General features: G+C 41.6%; 1 protein-coding gene across 2 annotated transcripts in view; it reads left to right on the top strand.

Annotated features, from left to right (window-relative positions):
* The first annotated feature begins 376 nt into the window (after positions 1–376).
* Positions 377–16,175, top strand: part of MYBPC3 (myosin binding protein C3) — a 61,222-nt gene continuing 45,423 nt past the window's right edge. For both annotated transcript variants that reach the window (XM_048486329.1, XM_048486328.1), the window contains exons 1-10: positions 377–485; positions 2,502–2,768; positions 3,328–3,435; positions 5,054–5,140; positions 5,446–5,594; positions 6,278–6,395; positions 7,314–7,362; positions 10,759–10,800; positions 12,481–12,537; positions 13,119–13,121. In XM_048486329.1, the coding sequence (XP_048342286.1) occupies positions 461–485; positions 2,502–2,768; positions 3,328–3,435; positions 5,054–5,140; positions 5,446–5,594; positions 6,278–6,395; positions 7,314–7,362; positions 10,759–10,800; positions 12,481–12,537; positions 13,119–13,121 (905 nt within the window). In that variant the 5' untranslated portion in view covers positions 377–460. The remainder of the gene's footprint in view (positions 486–2,501; positions 2,769–3,327; positions 3,436–5,053; positions 5,141–5,445; positions 5,595–6,277; positions 6,396–7,313; positions 7,363–10,758; positions 10,801–12,480; positions 12,538–13,118; positions 13,122–16,175) is intronic.

Raw genomic sequence — 16,175 nt, 5'->3', positions numbered from 1 at the left:
AGGAAAAAATGTACCGTCCCTTTAAGAGCTGAAGCTTTTCCTGGTGTGGAGGTAAATAGCACTATCTGGCAAATAACATCCCAATAGTCCTATTAAAGGGGCAGGAGAACTTTTCTGAAGGCCAATGGCAAGATGCAATTACACGTGGCAGACAGAAGAATAAGCAAAGAGCATCATGGTAGGCATAGGCTTTGCACAAGTCCTTTACTGCTGCCAGCACAGCAGGGCCAGTCTGGGCAGATCTCGCTCCCTGACTCATGGAAGCCAGCTATATTTATCCAGACTCTGTCAAGTGCCCTGTTGATAAGGTGCTGCTGCTGACAACAGGAGGGGAACAAGGGGGAGGAGCAGGGTGGGGGCATCCTAGTAGTATTTCTGTAGTGAGGCATATTGAAAGTCATTCAGTCTCCTTGCAGTTTCACTCAGATCCTGTCTTTTCAGCTTGCAAGGCAAACTTAAGATGCCTGAACCTGCAAAGAAACCAGGTAAGGACCACAAGACAGAAACAGCGAACGTAGCCTGCCTATGGAAGGAGTGACTGCTAGGTGGAGCAACTCTCTTTGTAATAAGCAGAGCTTTAGCTGTAATGGGGTGGGGGAAAATCAGGTGTTTTTCTTCTTGAAGGAAGTATAGGGATGCATAATTCAAGGCAATCTGACATGCAGCCACCATTCACCTCATTGTTTTTCTCTCCTTTTTGCCCTGAAGCTACTTACACACTCTCTCCTGAAGAGGGGAGGGGGTGTGTCAATTTTTTTCTCCTTTTCTGTCATTCTGATGAATATAAAATTACAGATGAGAGAAAAAGAAGAAGTCATCTGAGGTTTTGATTTCTCTGACCAAGATTACGTCTTGTAGCCTCTGAGAAGGTGAGGAAGATTTGAATTTGTCACCAGAGAAGCACTTGATACCTTTACCAGGAGGAGGTTTAGGTGAGAAGAGGAGAGGCAAGATTTATGCTTAAAATGATTCATTCAAAAAATTAATAAAGCTTAAAATCTAGAATATTTAGGTCTGATTTTTAAAATATTTACTGTTGTCTTTCTTAAAAGTTGTGTACATTACAGAGAGAGGTGTCGCAAGTTGTGTTGTGAGCCTCCTGCCCTCCCCCCCCCCCACCTCAAGCACCATTGCCTAAGTGAGAAGCTGTTAAGAAAGTTTAGTGAGGGTGGCTCAGGCAGCAGCCATAGAGGTGGACAAAAAATCTCCTTCTCACCGGCTCACTGCCTAAGGCGCCCTCCCTTAACTTTCCCATGTGTTTTTCACTGGTGACAGTGTTGGGAATAGTACTGGAGGCTTCTTCTCACCCCACTCCTGCAACATCACTTCAGTCCTACTAGTTAAAAGTTGGCAGGAAATTTTTGGGAAGGTGACTTAACTAGCAAGCAGGTGAGAAGGAGCCTCCTCACCTACCTCCATAGCCACCACTTGAGATACCCTCCCTAAACTTTCCCATTGGTTTCTAACCAGTAAAACTTACTCCCATGCCTTCACTCTCCCAACACTATCTGATAGGGGTTCTTTTGCCAAACAGGATCTTTGCTCAAAGTTATTTACTTCTAAATATAAGAGTAAAAAGATCTTGCCCATTATGAAGAACATACCCAGTGGTGGGATTCAGCAGCTTCGCACCACTTCGGCAGAACCGGTTGTTAAAATGGTGCTTATAAACAACCAGTTGTTAAAAAATTAGAATCCCACTGCCGGAAACGGTTGTTAAATTATTTGAATTTGAATCCCACCACTCTTTGAGAGCTAGTGTGGTGTAGTGGTTAAGAGCAGGTGGATTCTAATCTTGAGAACGGTTTGATTCCCCACTCCTCCACCTGAGTGGCAGAGGCTTATCTGGTGAACCAGATGTGTTTCCACACTCCTACATTCCTTCTGGGTGACCTTGGACTAGTCACAGTTCTTTGGAACTCTCTCAGCCACACCTACCTCACAAGGTATCTGTTGTGGGGAGAGGAAGAGAAAGGAGTTTGTAAACTCCTTTGAGTCTCCTTACAGGAGAGAAAGGTGGGGTGTAAATCCAAATTCCTCCTCCTTTTTCTCCTCCTCCTCCTCCTCCTCTTCTTCTTCATAAAGTACTATGCAGAATCAGTCCTTATGTCAGAAGCTGTACTTGTTTCCCAAGGGTCAGCTGCTTGTGTTGGCTAAGACCAAGGTGATTTTTGCCACTTCAGCAAAGGACCTCTGTGGATTTGACCCTTTCACAAAAAAGGTGGTGGGAGCCTCCCCAAATGTAGGCTACGTAGAAACAACAAGGAAGCAGCAAATGGGCAAAATGGCAGATCAGCTGGGCTAGGGACACGTTGCAGGAGAATCATTGTGCAAATAAGAAACTGTGGGCAAAAACACTGTGAAGCGAACAGCCACTGGGTAAATAGTGCACGCATGAATGGCCTTCATATGCAAAATAGATAGAGGAGAAGGCTGGAGAAAGGACCAGACTTTTTTAAAAAAAAATAATTGCTGGAGGAAAATAAAATCTTTTTCTTTAGCTTCAGCTTTCATCAAGAAACCAAAGACAACAGATGTTGTAGTGGGAGGAGTGGCTGTATTTGAAGCTGAGACAGAGAAGACAGGCATCAAGGTGAAGTGGCAGCGAAATGGTGTGGAAATTACTGCAAGTGAAAAGTATGTCATAAAGTCAGAGGAGAACAAGCACTCACTGACCATTAATGATGTTGGAAAAGGGGATGATGTGACATATGCTGTCATCGCTGGAAGCTCCAAGGTCAAGTTTGAACTCAAAGTCAAAGAACCAGGTAGACTGCCGGCCACAGAACCTTGTTTTAAAGTAGCCACAGTGAGCAAGCTTACAATGCATCAGCCTTTAAATAATCTTGAATTAGACGTTCTAATGCACTTTCTAAAAAATTGTTTGTTGATTGGAATAAACTCACCAGTCTTAACCAGATAAAAATGACCAATTCGGTAGGGAAAAATTACCTAAAGTTATTAACGTTATTCTCCTTGTCCTAATTTGGTAACGCATTCTGGTCTGAGAATTTAGGTTTCTTCACTGCAGCATAATTGAAACTTCTAGTGCACAGGTGACAAACTCATGTCCCTCCAGAAGTTATGGACTACAGTTCCCATCATCCCCTGCCAGTGTGATGCTGGCAGGGGATGATGGGAACTGTAGTCCATAACATCTGGAGGGCCACAAGTTTGACACCTATGTTCTAGTGCATCAATCATAAGATGTTGAACATGAGGTAGCTTGCCTGGTCTCCCCTTTGCTGATGATCATCTCATTTCCATAATGTACCCTAGAACAGCGTGGAGCTTGCTGCATCTTTCTTTATGTCCTCTTCCTTTTAGAAAAGGAAGAGGCGGTCATCCCTGCTGAAGCTTCTCCTGAACCAAGTGTCTCAAATGTGCCTACTGCAGCAGATGTTGTGCCAACAGGTGACAGCAAGAGTTCGGAAGGTAAAAAGAAGTAGCACTGGTAGTATCAATTGCTGACGTATTGGTCATGTGTATGGTAGTTGCAGCATAACGGAAACACTGGAAGATGGTAAATGGTACCTAGAAGAAAAAGAATAATCAGATGCGGGGCGGGGGGATGATTATACATATTTTTACATACAAATAAACATGTGTATAAGCAACCTCCAATCTACCCTCCCCCCCCAAAAAAATGCTTTCTGCACAATTACATGACACAGTGGTTTTTGTTTTGTTTGTTTATTAGAAAGTTACATCTGACTTATGGGAACACCTAGTGGAATTTTGAAGGCAAGAAGCATTCAGAGGTGGTTTGCCACTGCCTACTTCCACATCATGACCCTGGTATTCCTTGGGCTCTCCCATCCAAATACTTTCCAGCCTGGAAATTCCAGGGTCAGCTTATGAGATCTGATAAGATCAGTTTAGCCTGAGCTATCCAGGTCACAGCATTACCCAGTGTAGGTACTTATGTTCAAATCACTCCTGTTTACTAGGGATATTCCATTTTCTAGTATCTGTCCCTAGTAAAGCACTGCTTTGTCTTTATTTTGAATTTTGGGGATATTGTTAGTATGATTGTTAGTATGAACACTTGCAAACTTAATTTAGCATTTAGGGTTAAATCTCTCTAGAGATAAAACTTTTCACTACTTGTGAACCCTAATGCATATAAAGGGCTGATTATGGTACACACACTGTATCTGGGTTCCCAACTCTGTCTTTTAATGAGTTGCCGATTGCCTTCAGGTCCTGTGCTCTGTGGATTTCCCCAGGAGGGGCAAACAGGACCCTTTCAGGTTTTCCCTTTTTGCTTTGTAGCAGCCTGGTATAATTTATAGTACAACCTCATTTGGAATCCTGTGTACAGTTCTCGTTGCCATATCTCAAAAAGGATACAGAGCTGGGGAAAGTGTAGAAGAATGCAACCAACACGTTTTAAGGGTTGGACTGCCTTTTTTCTGAGGAAAGGCTAAAGAGTGGGCTTTTCAGTATACAGAAAAAAGTTTTCTAGGGGGAGATACAGATTTATAAAATGATGCATGGATGAAGGAAGTCAGTAGACAGCTTTCCTCCCTCTCCCATAATACTAGAGCACAAGATCATCCAACAAAGTTCATGGGCAACCAAATCAATTTTTAAAAATTCAATGAGTAATTAAGTTATAAAATTTATTGTTAGCAGCTTTGGTGATGGTCATGAGCACAAATGGTTTTTAAGGGCAAACTTCTGAACACCAGTGCTAGAAGTTAGCATTAGAGTCTCTATACCCTGTTTGTTGGGCCTTCAGGGAAACTGGTTGGCTGTTATGTGAAATAGGATGCTGGACTAGATGGAACACTGTTCCTATGTACCCTTCCTTCTGGACAACCCTTTGAGGTAGATGAGATGAGACAGTGACTGGCCAGAGGCCATCTAGTAAGCATCAAAGGAATCAACCTAGTTCTCCCCAGCCAAATCCAGGAATTTTAAACACTGCCACACAGCACACTCTGGTGCATATAATATACTTAATATACCAACGGGTTTTGTGTAAAGATTTACTTCCTGCTCTGGAACAGTTAATGTGGTTTTCTTAAACACCTAGCTTGCTTTTCAGTTGCACCACCAGAAGCCCAGCAAAAGGTACCCATTGATCCTATTGGTCTCTTTGTGACTCGGCCACAGGACGGGGAAGTAACTGCTGGTAAGTGCACATCTTACTAAAACGATGCTTCTAATTGTTTCTGTCCAGTAGTTATTTCAAGGTTTAACAGATTTTAAATATCAAGTCATACATTCCTGGGGAGCCAGTGGAGTGGAGTGGTAAAGAACAGTAGACTGTAATCCAAAGGACCAGGTTTGATTCTTCACTCCTTCACAAGAAGCCTGGTGTGTCTGTTGTGGGGATGGGAAGGGAATGTGATTGTAGAAAGGACTGTAGATTCCTTAAAGGTAGGGAAAAGCAGGGTATAAAAACCAGCTCTTTTTCTTATATGTCTCCCTTTCAAGGTGGGAATATCACATTCACTGCCGTAGTGGCAGGAGAAAGCTTGCTGAAGAAACCTTCTGTGAAATGGTTCAAAGGAAAGTGGATGGACCTAGGAAGCAAAGTGGGGAAACATCTCCAGCTTCAGGATAGTTATGATCGAAATAACAAGGTATAACTAATGGAACAAGATCTTGACTGCCATTGTTTCTTCTTTTTAAAGCCTGCTTTCAGCTGATTAAATATTTTCATGGCATAAACTGTCAGGAAGGGCAGTGTTCTTCTGTTGTAAAAAGTGTATTATAGTCCATACTTACTGCTTATAATGAACAAAATCTGATGACCATTTAACTCATTATAACCTGCTGTCTACCACCACCTAAGTCCAAAATAATGAATTCATTCAAGCCCATGAAAAAGGCTTACAATGTAATCCTAAGGAGAGTAACTCCCTTTTCAAAACCATTAGTGGAATCATTAAAACCACACCTGGAAAACTGCTAAGGACTGCACTCGTAGCTCCTCAGAATGATAGGATCCAACCTTCTAATTCATCCTCTTATCCTTTAACTATCTGAAGCCCTTTTTGGACACTTTGTGTGAAAACGTTTCCTAACATTGTTATGCCTGTACTGCAACAACTTCGCCCAGTTTTCCATGCAGACACGCTGGTGTAAACTGGAGTTTCACTGAAGTTGGGTGATGTGAAATCATTATGTGCATTATGGAGTGTTAAGGATGCTCACTGGGCAGTGAAGACCGAAGAAGACTGCTGTGCTTTTGACTAGTGTATTTTACACTTGGATACCAGAAGGTAATACTTAATCGTCCATTTATTTCTCTCATTTGCTGTAGGTTTACATCTTTGAAATGAACATTATCGAAGCAAAAATTACTTATGCAGGTGGATATAGATGCGAAGTGTCTACTAAAGACAAGTTTGATAGCTGTAATTTCAGCCTCACTGTGAATGGTAAGACATCTTGGGAAAGTATCTTGCATAGCTAAAGTAACTGCTCTGTTCCTTCACAGCATATAATAACTTTTTTTTACCCTGGGCTACAGATGACATTAAAAAGGCTTAACTGATGAAAGGACTATTACATCTATCTACTGAATTTTTACTCCACCCTTCCTCCATGGAATTCCCCATAATTTACCTTTGCAATAGCTCCATGAGGTAGTCTACATCTGCTCCAAATGTTTACCTAGAAAACTGAATCAGAGCAACCTTAAAAAGTTTGTGTAAATGTGTTTCCACCATTCCTTGGTTCATACTTCCAATTTAAGCTTCATTTCTGTAAAAGCTGAAATTTTGAGATGTCTGAAAAGATTGATTAACTGGGACAATGGGCATACCTGTTTTTGGCAGGCAGTAGGCTAGTAAAGACTGGCACAATTGGCCAGAAGTAGCTTTTATCTTCTATTTTGAGGCTCTCCCCTGAGAGGAACAGTATTGGTAAGAAATTTAAGTTACTTTAGTTATTTTCACTAATATCTGCATTGCAGTTTATGCCCTCTTCAGCCATGAGCACTACAAATCTCTGCTATTCAAGTAACTTCCAGTTTTAGGAATCATCCCACCAAGTCTGTGTAATGCCTACTAAATCATATCAATCTATCATGTCTAGGATTGCACTGAATGTCACTGAAAACTCAGTGGGGTTTATACTTTGGCTTTGAAATAAAATGTAGGCGCTTCGTTTAGTTGGGTGGGTTGCTGTCATACTCTTCATTTCACATGAAGTTGAAACTTCACTTTCCAAAAGAACAGCCAAAGTAAAAGCTATGAACATTTTGGTAGGAAAGGGGGAGAGATCTGACCCAGCATGTATTGATTGAAACTATTCTAATTGCCTTAATCTATTATTTCTGCTCTGTGCAACCATAGAGGCACCTGCAGTGGGAGACATGGACATCCGCTCAACGTTCCGGCGGGCGTGAGTATAATTAGAAGTGGCCTAACTGCCCAGCTCATGAGTCAGAGAGCAAGGAAGATTTTTACAAATGTAGTTGCTAGACCAATCTATTTTTCAGAGGCACAGCAGAGTTTGGTTCTGTTCCCAAGATTCAGGGATATTTGCCTGCCCAAAGAGGTTGCATGTGGCTAGTAATACATATAGGGATACTTATATGGATTGTCCTTAGGGCTTCCAACAGGCCTGGGGAAAAATGTCCTAATAGAGGCTTAATGTGTAGAAATGGGCTTTTATTGGTGTGGAGGAAAATAATATCACTTGGTAAATAACATTAGGTGCAGCTGGATTGATCCAGTCTGCCTATTGTACTATTTTAGTGGAGTTAGTAATTAGCTTGGGCCCACGTGTTGTGGAGCTTTGAGCGATTTAGTAGTGGGGAGATAGAGGGATGGGGGCACCACCTATGGGGCCAGGGATTCCGGTCTTAATGGGACGGGGTAAATATGACGGTAGGCGGCGGCCTTATGATAGAAGACGGACGAGATACGGTTATGCTCGTTCGCTTTCTGACCTCCGTCCTATCCCGAGGAATGAGAGTGGTTGGGTTCAGAGTAAATACCCTGCTTCGTCCCTGGTGTTGCTTAATGCCAGGTCCATCAATAATAAAAGTGCAGTCCTCCGTGATTATCTCGGGGACCAGCAGATGGACCTGGCTTGTATCACCGAAACCTGGGTGCGTGACGGTGAGACCGTCGCCTTGGGCGAGGTCGCGCCACCAGGTTTCGCGTGTCTCCATTGGGCTCGAACCCAGGGCCGGGGGGGCGGCGTGGCGATGTACATCCGTGATTCTATTCCCTTCAGGGCCGTCCCTTTTTTGGGAGGGGGATATTTTTAGAAACACTTCATACATCATTTGTTTAAATTCTCTGTAGCTGCGTTTAATTAATGGTTCATAGATTGAACAAAAAGCACACAGAGAATGATGAAAATAAAGAGGTGAGGGGGAATAGAGAGCTCAGGGATGCAATAAAATGGCACAGAGGAGGAATTGAGCTAGGGCAAAGAGGTGTGCAAAACAGCAGCAGGAGAGATAGAACATTTTAAAATGATCACACTGCAAGAGAAGACAGCTTGAAAACATATCAAACAAAAGAATCGTTATAAAAGGGTTTTCAGATACAATGTTTCCAGGCTGGAAATAAATAGTTTCTGAAACTAAAAGAGGGGAAAACAGTGTAGAACTCCACAGAGGCAATGCTTCATCTCCTTCCTGGAAACATTTTAAATAATATGTGCAGAAAGGGTCCCTAATTGCTACTTGCATCAGAGATAGTGCCTTCCTGTTCAGACCTTGGGGATAGGGCGGTATAAAAATCTAAACAATAAATAAATAATAAAATAAATAAGTTGCATTTGCAGGAATGCATGTGGATGTCTTTATTCTTTTCTGTTGGGCTCAAGTGCATGTAGTTCCTAATCCAGTACTAGGAACCATGCACATAATCCCAGTTACTAGCGCAGTCATCCTGCCAGAGGACAACACACACAAACATTTGTTGATGTATTTGTAGATTCAAATCCAGCAAACAAACACACTTCTTTGGACCTTCTTTGGACCTACTCTGTTCTCTGATCTTTTTGACTGTTCAAATTTTTTAAAATGTCTTTGAGAAAATAAGAATGAGCACTTCAGATGGATACCTACAAGTATGACATTATTTCTGTGTACCTGGCGGCCTGGGCTATTTAAGGGCTCTCACCTAGAACTTGGGGAGATAATTCACATCTTCTTATTGATCCATACTCCCTACCACCATCTTTGTTCCTGTGTGTTTGAAAGGGATTAATATTTATCTCCTGGCTGTGGGAATTGAGTTAGTGATGGTGAAAAGCACATTTGAGATCCCTTTCTCCCAAAAGAGGAAAAATGGCTTTGAGGAGGGTGTTGGGTGGGATGCAGATAATGGGGTTCATTTGGCTTATTGCCCGCTCATTACGGTAAGTCTGCACATAGGCAGTACTTCCAGATCTCCTATTTCTGGGGACCCCATTCTATGACCAGAGTGGGAAATTCTTCCAACTATCTTGAAGTGTTACATAAAGCTTCAGTGTTGCATATCATAAACTGGATATACAGACTGAATTTAAGCAAGCTATACATAGCTTGCCTAACCTGGATCACCCAGGCTAGCCTAATCTCATCAGCTCTAGGAAGCTAAGCAGGATTGGTCCCGGTCAGTATTTGGATGGGAAAGTACCAAGGAATACAGATAACGGCAGCGGAAAGCCACCTCTGAGCACCCATTGCCTTGAAAATCATGGGGTTGCCAAAGGTTGGCTGCAATTTAATAGCAAAAATCCTAACAACATAGCACAACACTGATAATGCTAAGTAGTTTTATTTACTGAAACTCAGTAAAAGAAATATTTGATGAGCAGAAAAATATATTACATAGATTTTAGAACCTGTATTATTTCACTTATGCAGTACTGGCCACAGTTCCACAACTTGTTTCCGCGCAGCCCAAATATAACAGGCTGAAGAAGCTATTTATCCTGTTTGGGGGAAGAACGTCACACAGGGGTCTTCCCCAAAACAGGTTCAGCCTGTTATGTTTCCCTTGACCCAGTTTTACAAAAATCACTAAATAAGCAATCTTTTGGGAGAAACCAAAGGAGCCACAGCAACCTGGACTATTTGCAATCACTTCCTGACATTTCCAGTGCACAGGCAAACAAGGGAAACAGGGGTCTTTAATAATGTGCAACACATGTTATTAGTGTGCTGTACAGAAACCACCACAATGTTAAAAATTTTGAACACTCAAAAGCAGCATATCATTGCTTATTATTATCATTAATAATTGCTTGGTACTGTTTCAAATTGTTTCCACGGTATAGAAATACACTTGATTATCTTCTGTTGATAATTTAATGAGCTTTTAATCTACAGATACCAGAAATACTCTTGCTTATGTGCATTCTGTGTAGTTTCTTCATAATAGCAGTTGTGTTGTGCGCTGATACTGCTGAAATGAGACCTCTTTTAGAAGCCCAATCCTGTGTACATTTTCTCTGCAAAGTTCAGTAGGACTTGCTTCCAAGGAAAGTGCACAGGACTGCAATCTTTAGTCCGGGCCTCTCAAATTCAATCCCTGGCATCGTCTGTTGAAAGATCTTCTGGAACAGAGGTGCCAAAAACCTCGGAGAGCCTTCACCCATCAAAGTAGCTATCAGACATATTGATATGGATACATAAACACTTGATCGATTAACTCCATAAGGAAGTTTTCTTTGCAAAAGTGCTGCCTTTAGAGGTAGTGGGTGTTTCCCTGTTTAAGCTGTGGATTTGAAAATGTTAGAAAAAGAGGCTGAAGGCCATGGTGTCCATCTGACTTCCGCCTGTGTTTCTCTTAGGAGCCTTCTGGGAGGAGGAAGACGGACTGCAACCCTGTCCAGGTAGCCTAATTTACCTCAAAATTGAGATTCAGCCTTCATACTGAACAGTCTGGTACTGGCCAGTTGAAATTAAATATTTATGGCCTGTTTTGAACAATAATTATGTCATGATACTAGCTACAATGCTAACTGGAGTCATAGCATACAATTCTCTGTTAATAGGGTTTCCAGCCTCCAGTTGGGGCTTGGGGATCTCACAGCACTACAACAGAACTCCAGGCTCCAGAGATCAGTTTCCCTAGAGGAAATGGCTTATTTGGAGCATGGACACACACACACAATGTGTGTTACCCAGAATGAGTGGATAGTCCTATACCTTTTATCTGACCAGAATCCCCATATCACCCATCAAGTTGCTAGATATCTCCTAGCCACTATGAGGATTTGTGAGTTAGTTATGAATGATCATGAATAATTTTATCTTTATTCTATTTAAGTTTATTATAATTTATTAGTATGTTTTCTGATGTGTTAACTGGCTATGTAGTATTTTAGACTGTTTAGCATCCACACTAAATGCCTAATCAATGTTCTGTACGGTACTATAAGTCTTCCATAAATGCCCAGGGGCAAAATTCAGAGTCTGGTTTTCCTGTGCCTGGAACAAACAAGTTTTTCCCAGCCTTGTTTGCCTCTTTCTCTCTCTTGTCTTTGTGGGATAAAGTAGGAGTGGCATTTGATGTTTCATATATTTTGCTGCACTGAAAGATCTTCCCTCAGCCCCCCCCCCTCCTTCATTACCCCTACAGCATTGAAGGATACAAACCCAAATGCATTTCAGTCTTATCATGAAAGCAAGCCTGGGAGAGCCAATGCTTGTTTCATTAAAACCTGGGTTCTTTTCTCCAATAACTCCAACCAGCTGAGGTCTCAACGATTTTTATTGAAAAACAGAAATCAAAGAAATAAAACTTAGATTGCAGTTAAGGAATTGCTTAGGTAATTATGTCCCTTTTCGTTCTTTGTCCCCATTCCGGGAACCCATGGCCCAGAGATGCTTCTCTGACCAGGTCTCAAGATGGAATTCCAAAACCTTTGTTTTTCCCCTTCCCAGGAAAACTCTGTTCAGGCCATGAGGTAACTTAGGCCTTTGAAGTTTCATCCTAGCACCTCTGCATAGTTTCCTGTCCTCCCTCCAGGAGATCAAAAGGCAAAGATGCTTTTCACAGTCATGTGTGATTTTGCTAGTTTTACAGTACTGTTCCATCACAAGTCTCAACAAAAGTCTTTGTACAGATCTTAGCTCAAAGATTATATGCTACTATGGTTGGCAGCCTCTAGGTGGGGCCTGGAGATCTCCCAGTATTACAGCTGATAGCCAGATGACAGAGATCTGCCCCATGGAGAAAATGTCTGCTTTGGAGGTTGCATTCTGTGGCATTGTGCCCCTGCTAAGTTCCTTCCCATCCCAAACCCCATGTTCCCCAGGCTCAACACCCAAATCTTGAGGAATTTCCTGACCTGGGATTGGCAACCATCCATGCCATAGACAACTGATCAGCAGGAATATAGGGGAACAAATCAATTTCTAAAAACTGCAGAGTGAGTCTAAGAATTCATGGGAAATCTGTTTAGCCATCACCTTCAGCATGGAGGTATTTCAATCATTCACATCATTTTGTGAAGCCATTCTCTTCTCTTCTGTGACTGTATTCTGTTTCTGTGCTATTTGCTATTCAGTATGGATGTACATGAAGAAGGCGGAGAGCTGGATTTCAGTTCCTTGCTGAGAAAGAGGTAAGTAAAAAAATTCAGAACATTTACGCACTTGTGGTCTCCTTTGCATAGAGCAAATATTCCCTTCAGGTTGGATTTTCAGTTACGTATGTGTTTCCCACTTTTCAGAACTCACCGCACTGCAGATCAGAGAAGCCCTACTGTTTGTGAAAGTGGGCAAAGTATTATTTTTCCCCCTGCCTCTCCAGGGAAAGAGAAACAAACAAGTGTGCATTTTGCTTTGGGTTTTCCACTCCTCTCTGTCTTTCCTTGCCCACACAGGAGCAGTTCAGCCAGTATTTCTGAAGTTCGATTGGGCTCCTTTTTAAAAAAATTGAGATACTTTCGATCTATTGCAGGAGCAATAGATTGTGAAAACAACTTTTCTTTTTAAAAAATCAGAAACAGTTGGTAGACAATCTCCTGACCTGGAAGCAGGGGGTAGACAAAATGGCAGCTAGGTTCAGGGGAAGAAATGGGGCACCTCCTCACGTGTGACCAAAGGTGTAACCATACCACAAAGAGTAAGTGCACAAAGGGCCTATGTCTCTAAAACCCACTTATAAAAATAAATTTCTATTAAAAGGTCAACTATTGTATAGAGAGTTCTCTACTCTAATCACCGCAGCCAAGAAAACGTGCTCCCCCCTGTATTATTCTCTCCCATTTGAACGGGGCCACTTGGCACACTACCTGTATTGCTTAATAAACCCTGTTCAAAGGAGAGCCATAATGCTCGCCAGGTTTAATGTTATGCCTTCTGCCTTGTTACATGGCAGATTTAATAAGCAAGAAAAGGCTAAAAGATTGTGCCCATGTAACAATGGCTCAGTTGAATCTCTGGCCCACCAATTACTTCACAGTCTCAGATTGAAGGAAATCAGATCCAAGTATGTGAATCTCACTCCTTTACATTTACCCGATCTCCCCGATTTAATTAGATTACACTACTTGTTGGACAACCCTGATCCTTCCCTCTGTATGATAGTGGCAGACTTTCTCCTGGAAATTACTAAATGCCAGTAGATTTCCTTCGACCTAACATTTATTTCCTGTATTGTATATGCTTTTTAATCTGTTTTTATTATTGTTGTACTGCTGTCTATGCCAATAAAGGCTTGCTTCACAAAATAAATTTCTAGCCCTTTTATTTATTTATTTATTTATTCCATTTTATTTATTTATAAGTATACTGTGTCTCACACTAGTGTCTCTAGACAGCTTACATCAGTTAAAAACAATGTAAAATCTTGGTATTCAGAATAGACAACACCAGTCTAGAATTCTGTCTCCCCTGGTCACACCATCTCGCAGGTGCAGTGTATTGACCTGTCTGATTAGGAAATTCACTTGTGCAGTAGGCCTGTGTTTTGCCGATGGAGCTCTAGGGGTTAAGAATGGGCAGAAGCCAGAAAAATTGAGGTACAATGGACCAATGTGTGTTTGGAAACCAGAATAAAGTGTAGTTTTATCCTGCATTAAAATGGCCTTTTGGGGTAGGCCATTATTATCACTTGACATGCAGATAGGGCTGAAGCTGCAAAGCTGCATGGATCATCTAAGATCACTAGTGACCCTGAAGCACATCTTATTTGCTTCATGGTTGCACTGGTTCACCGGAAAGCTGTGTGTTTTGGGACAAATAATTATTACCTTCTGTTGAGACCCTTCTTAATTTTGACATCTTACGTGTCCTTCCTTTTAAAAATGTCTCCTCTTCCCTATCTCCTCTATTTGTGCCTGCCTCATAATCTGCCTGTCTACACCTTCTTCTGCTCGTACATCTGTGGTCTGGAAAACTTCCTTGGAATTCTGATGACTGGAACAGAGAGTAAGATGTCCTTTTAATTCCTCTGTTAAAAATGAATGGAATGGATGAGATAAAAAGGTTACAGTGTTTGGGAAGTCTTCCCTTCAGTAGCCCTTAGGGCATCATAAATTCAGCCAGAAGAGCTACTCACCCCCAAGCGCTATTTTAAATCAACTAATCTTGCTGAAAGAGCTGTGGGACAATTGTTTGGTTCATTTTCTTTTCTAAAAGTTCTACTAATCCATCTGAAAACCATTTTAAAGTTAGCACAAGATCTTTTGTTTGTTTGTTTTTTGTTACAAAAATGTTGTTAGGCAAACTCAGTCACCCAGAACTTTGAGTCACCTTGATTCCATCTGAGCTTCACTGAAATAATTTTTTAGAAGTCATGCAGCTGGTGGATCCATTCCTGTCCCATTCCAGTGATGCAGGTTGTGCATTTGTTCAGGTGTACTGTTGAGTGGCTTGTTGTTCACAGTGTAAGCCAGTAGCCAACTCCAGGTTGAGCCTAGCAATCCCATCAATTTACTGCTTATCTCTAGACAACAGAGAGCAATTCCCCTGAAGAAAATGGCTGAGTAGACACTATTACATAACACACTAAGGTTTCTCCCCTCTTCAGACCCCACCATTCCAAGACTCTAATTCCAAATTTCTAGAAATTTCCCAATCCACAGTTATTCCATACATTTTAGTTTCTAAGATTCTGTTTAATATATTCCAAATTCTGTACAATATATTCCAAATAAAATTGTTTGCCAAGACAGAGGTCATTCAGATTTTACTGTTACCATACCTCCATCTTGTCATTCAAGTATACCTAAGCTAACCTAACCAATTCTCACTGGACACAGTGTGTAACAGACTTCTCTCTGTGATACACCTCTGAAGATGCCAGCCACAGATGCAGACCACGGCCACACAGCCTGGAAAACCCACCACAACCAGTTGAATCTGGCTGTGAAAGCCTTCGACAACAATTTAATAGTTGCTATGCAACCTGATTCTGTGCTTGTTGACCTAGAAGCAACTCCCACTGAATTCACAGGGTCTTATTCCCACTTAAGTAGGCTGAAAGTTGTAGTGTTAGTTCTCTAAATAATATTTTAATGTGAATTCTTCAGACCAGGAAATGAAGGTTTAAATTTATGTAGTACTACTGGCTATTCTTGGACTTAAATTCCATATTAGTGATAATTCATGAAAAATATTACATAATAATGGACATTTTCTCTGCTGGAAATACAGCCAGACAAGGGAAAATCCATGTCAACCTTCTCTCCACTCCAAAGCATCATAATCGCAGATCCTTCAGCTGATATCCTCTGCTTTACTGCCATTTTAATCAGCCAGTGACGCATTTCCTGGAGGTCATGCTGAAGAGGGAAAAACTGCACTTAATTTTGCTCTGGACCAGTGTTTCCCAGCAGGCTAATCAGATTAGATGACATTGGCACACAGATGCTATCAAGAGGAAGAGAACAGTTGTCACTGTGCTGGTGCACAGGATGGTGAGGGGAGACCTTGAAGGAAGTGACAGCTGACAGGTTTGAATCAATTCAAGGTAATAGGATAAGAAACGGTCATCATTGGAATACATGGGACTATTTTTAACTCTTCTGTATCTGCTTAGAACACACTGGCAGTTTACTTTAGGAGTCATACTTGCAGCCAGTAACGCATAATGCTTTCTGGTTCATGAATATATTATGATGTGAATTCCGTTGCTGAGATTCCTCACAATAGGGAGAGTCATGAGCTGGTGCATTGTCAGGGCCAATGTGAGAACACAGGAAAGCCCAAACTGTGGAAGAGGATTTCGTTATCAACATCACTCCAGAGATGATCC

This window comes from Sphaerodactylus townsendi, linkage group LG02 (genome assembly GCF_021028975.2).
Source record: "Sphaerodactylus townsendi isolate TG3544 linkage group LG02, MPM_Stown_v2.3, whole genome shotgun sequence".
Lineage (NCBI taxonomy): Eukaryota > Metazoa > Chordata > Lepidosauria > Squamata > Sphaerodactylidae > Sphaerodactylus > Sphaerodactylus townsendi.
Note: the sequence above shows the minus strand (reverse complement) of the source record. Positions and strands in the feature narration are given on the sequence as shown.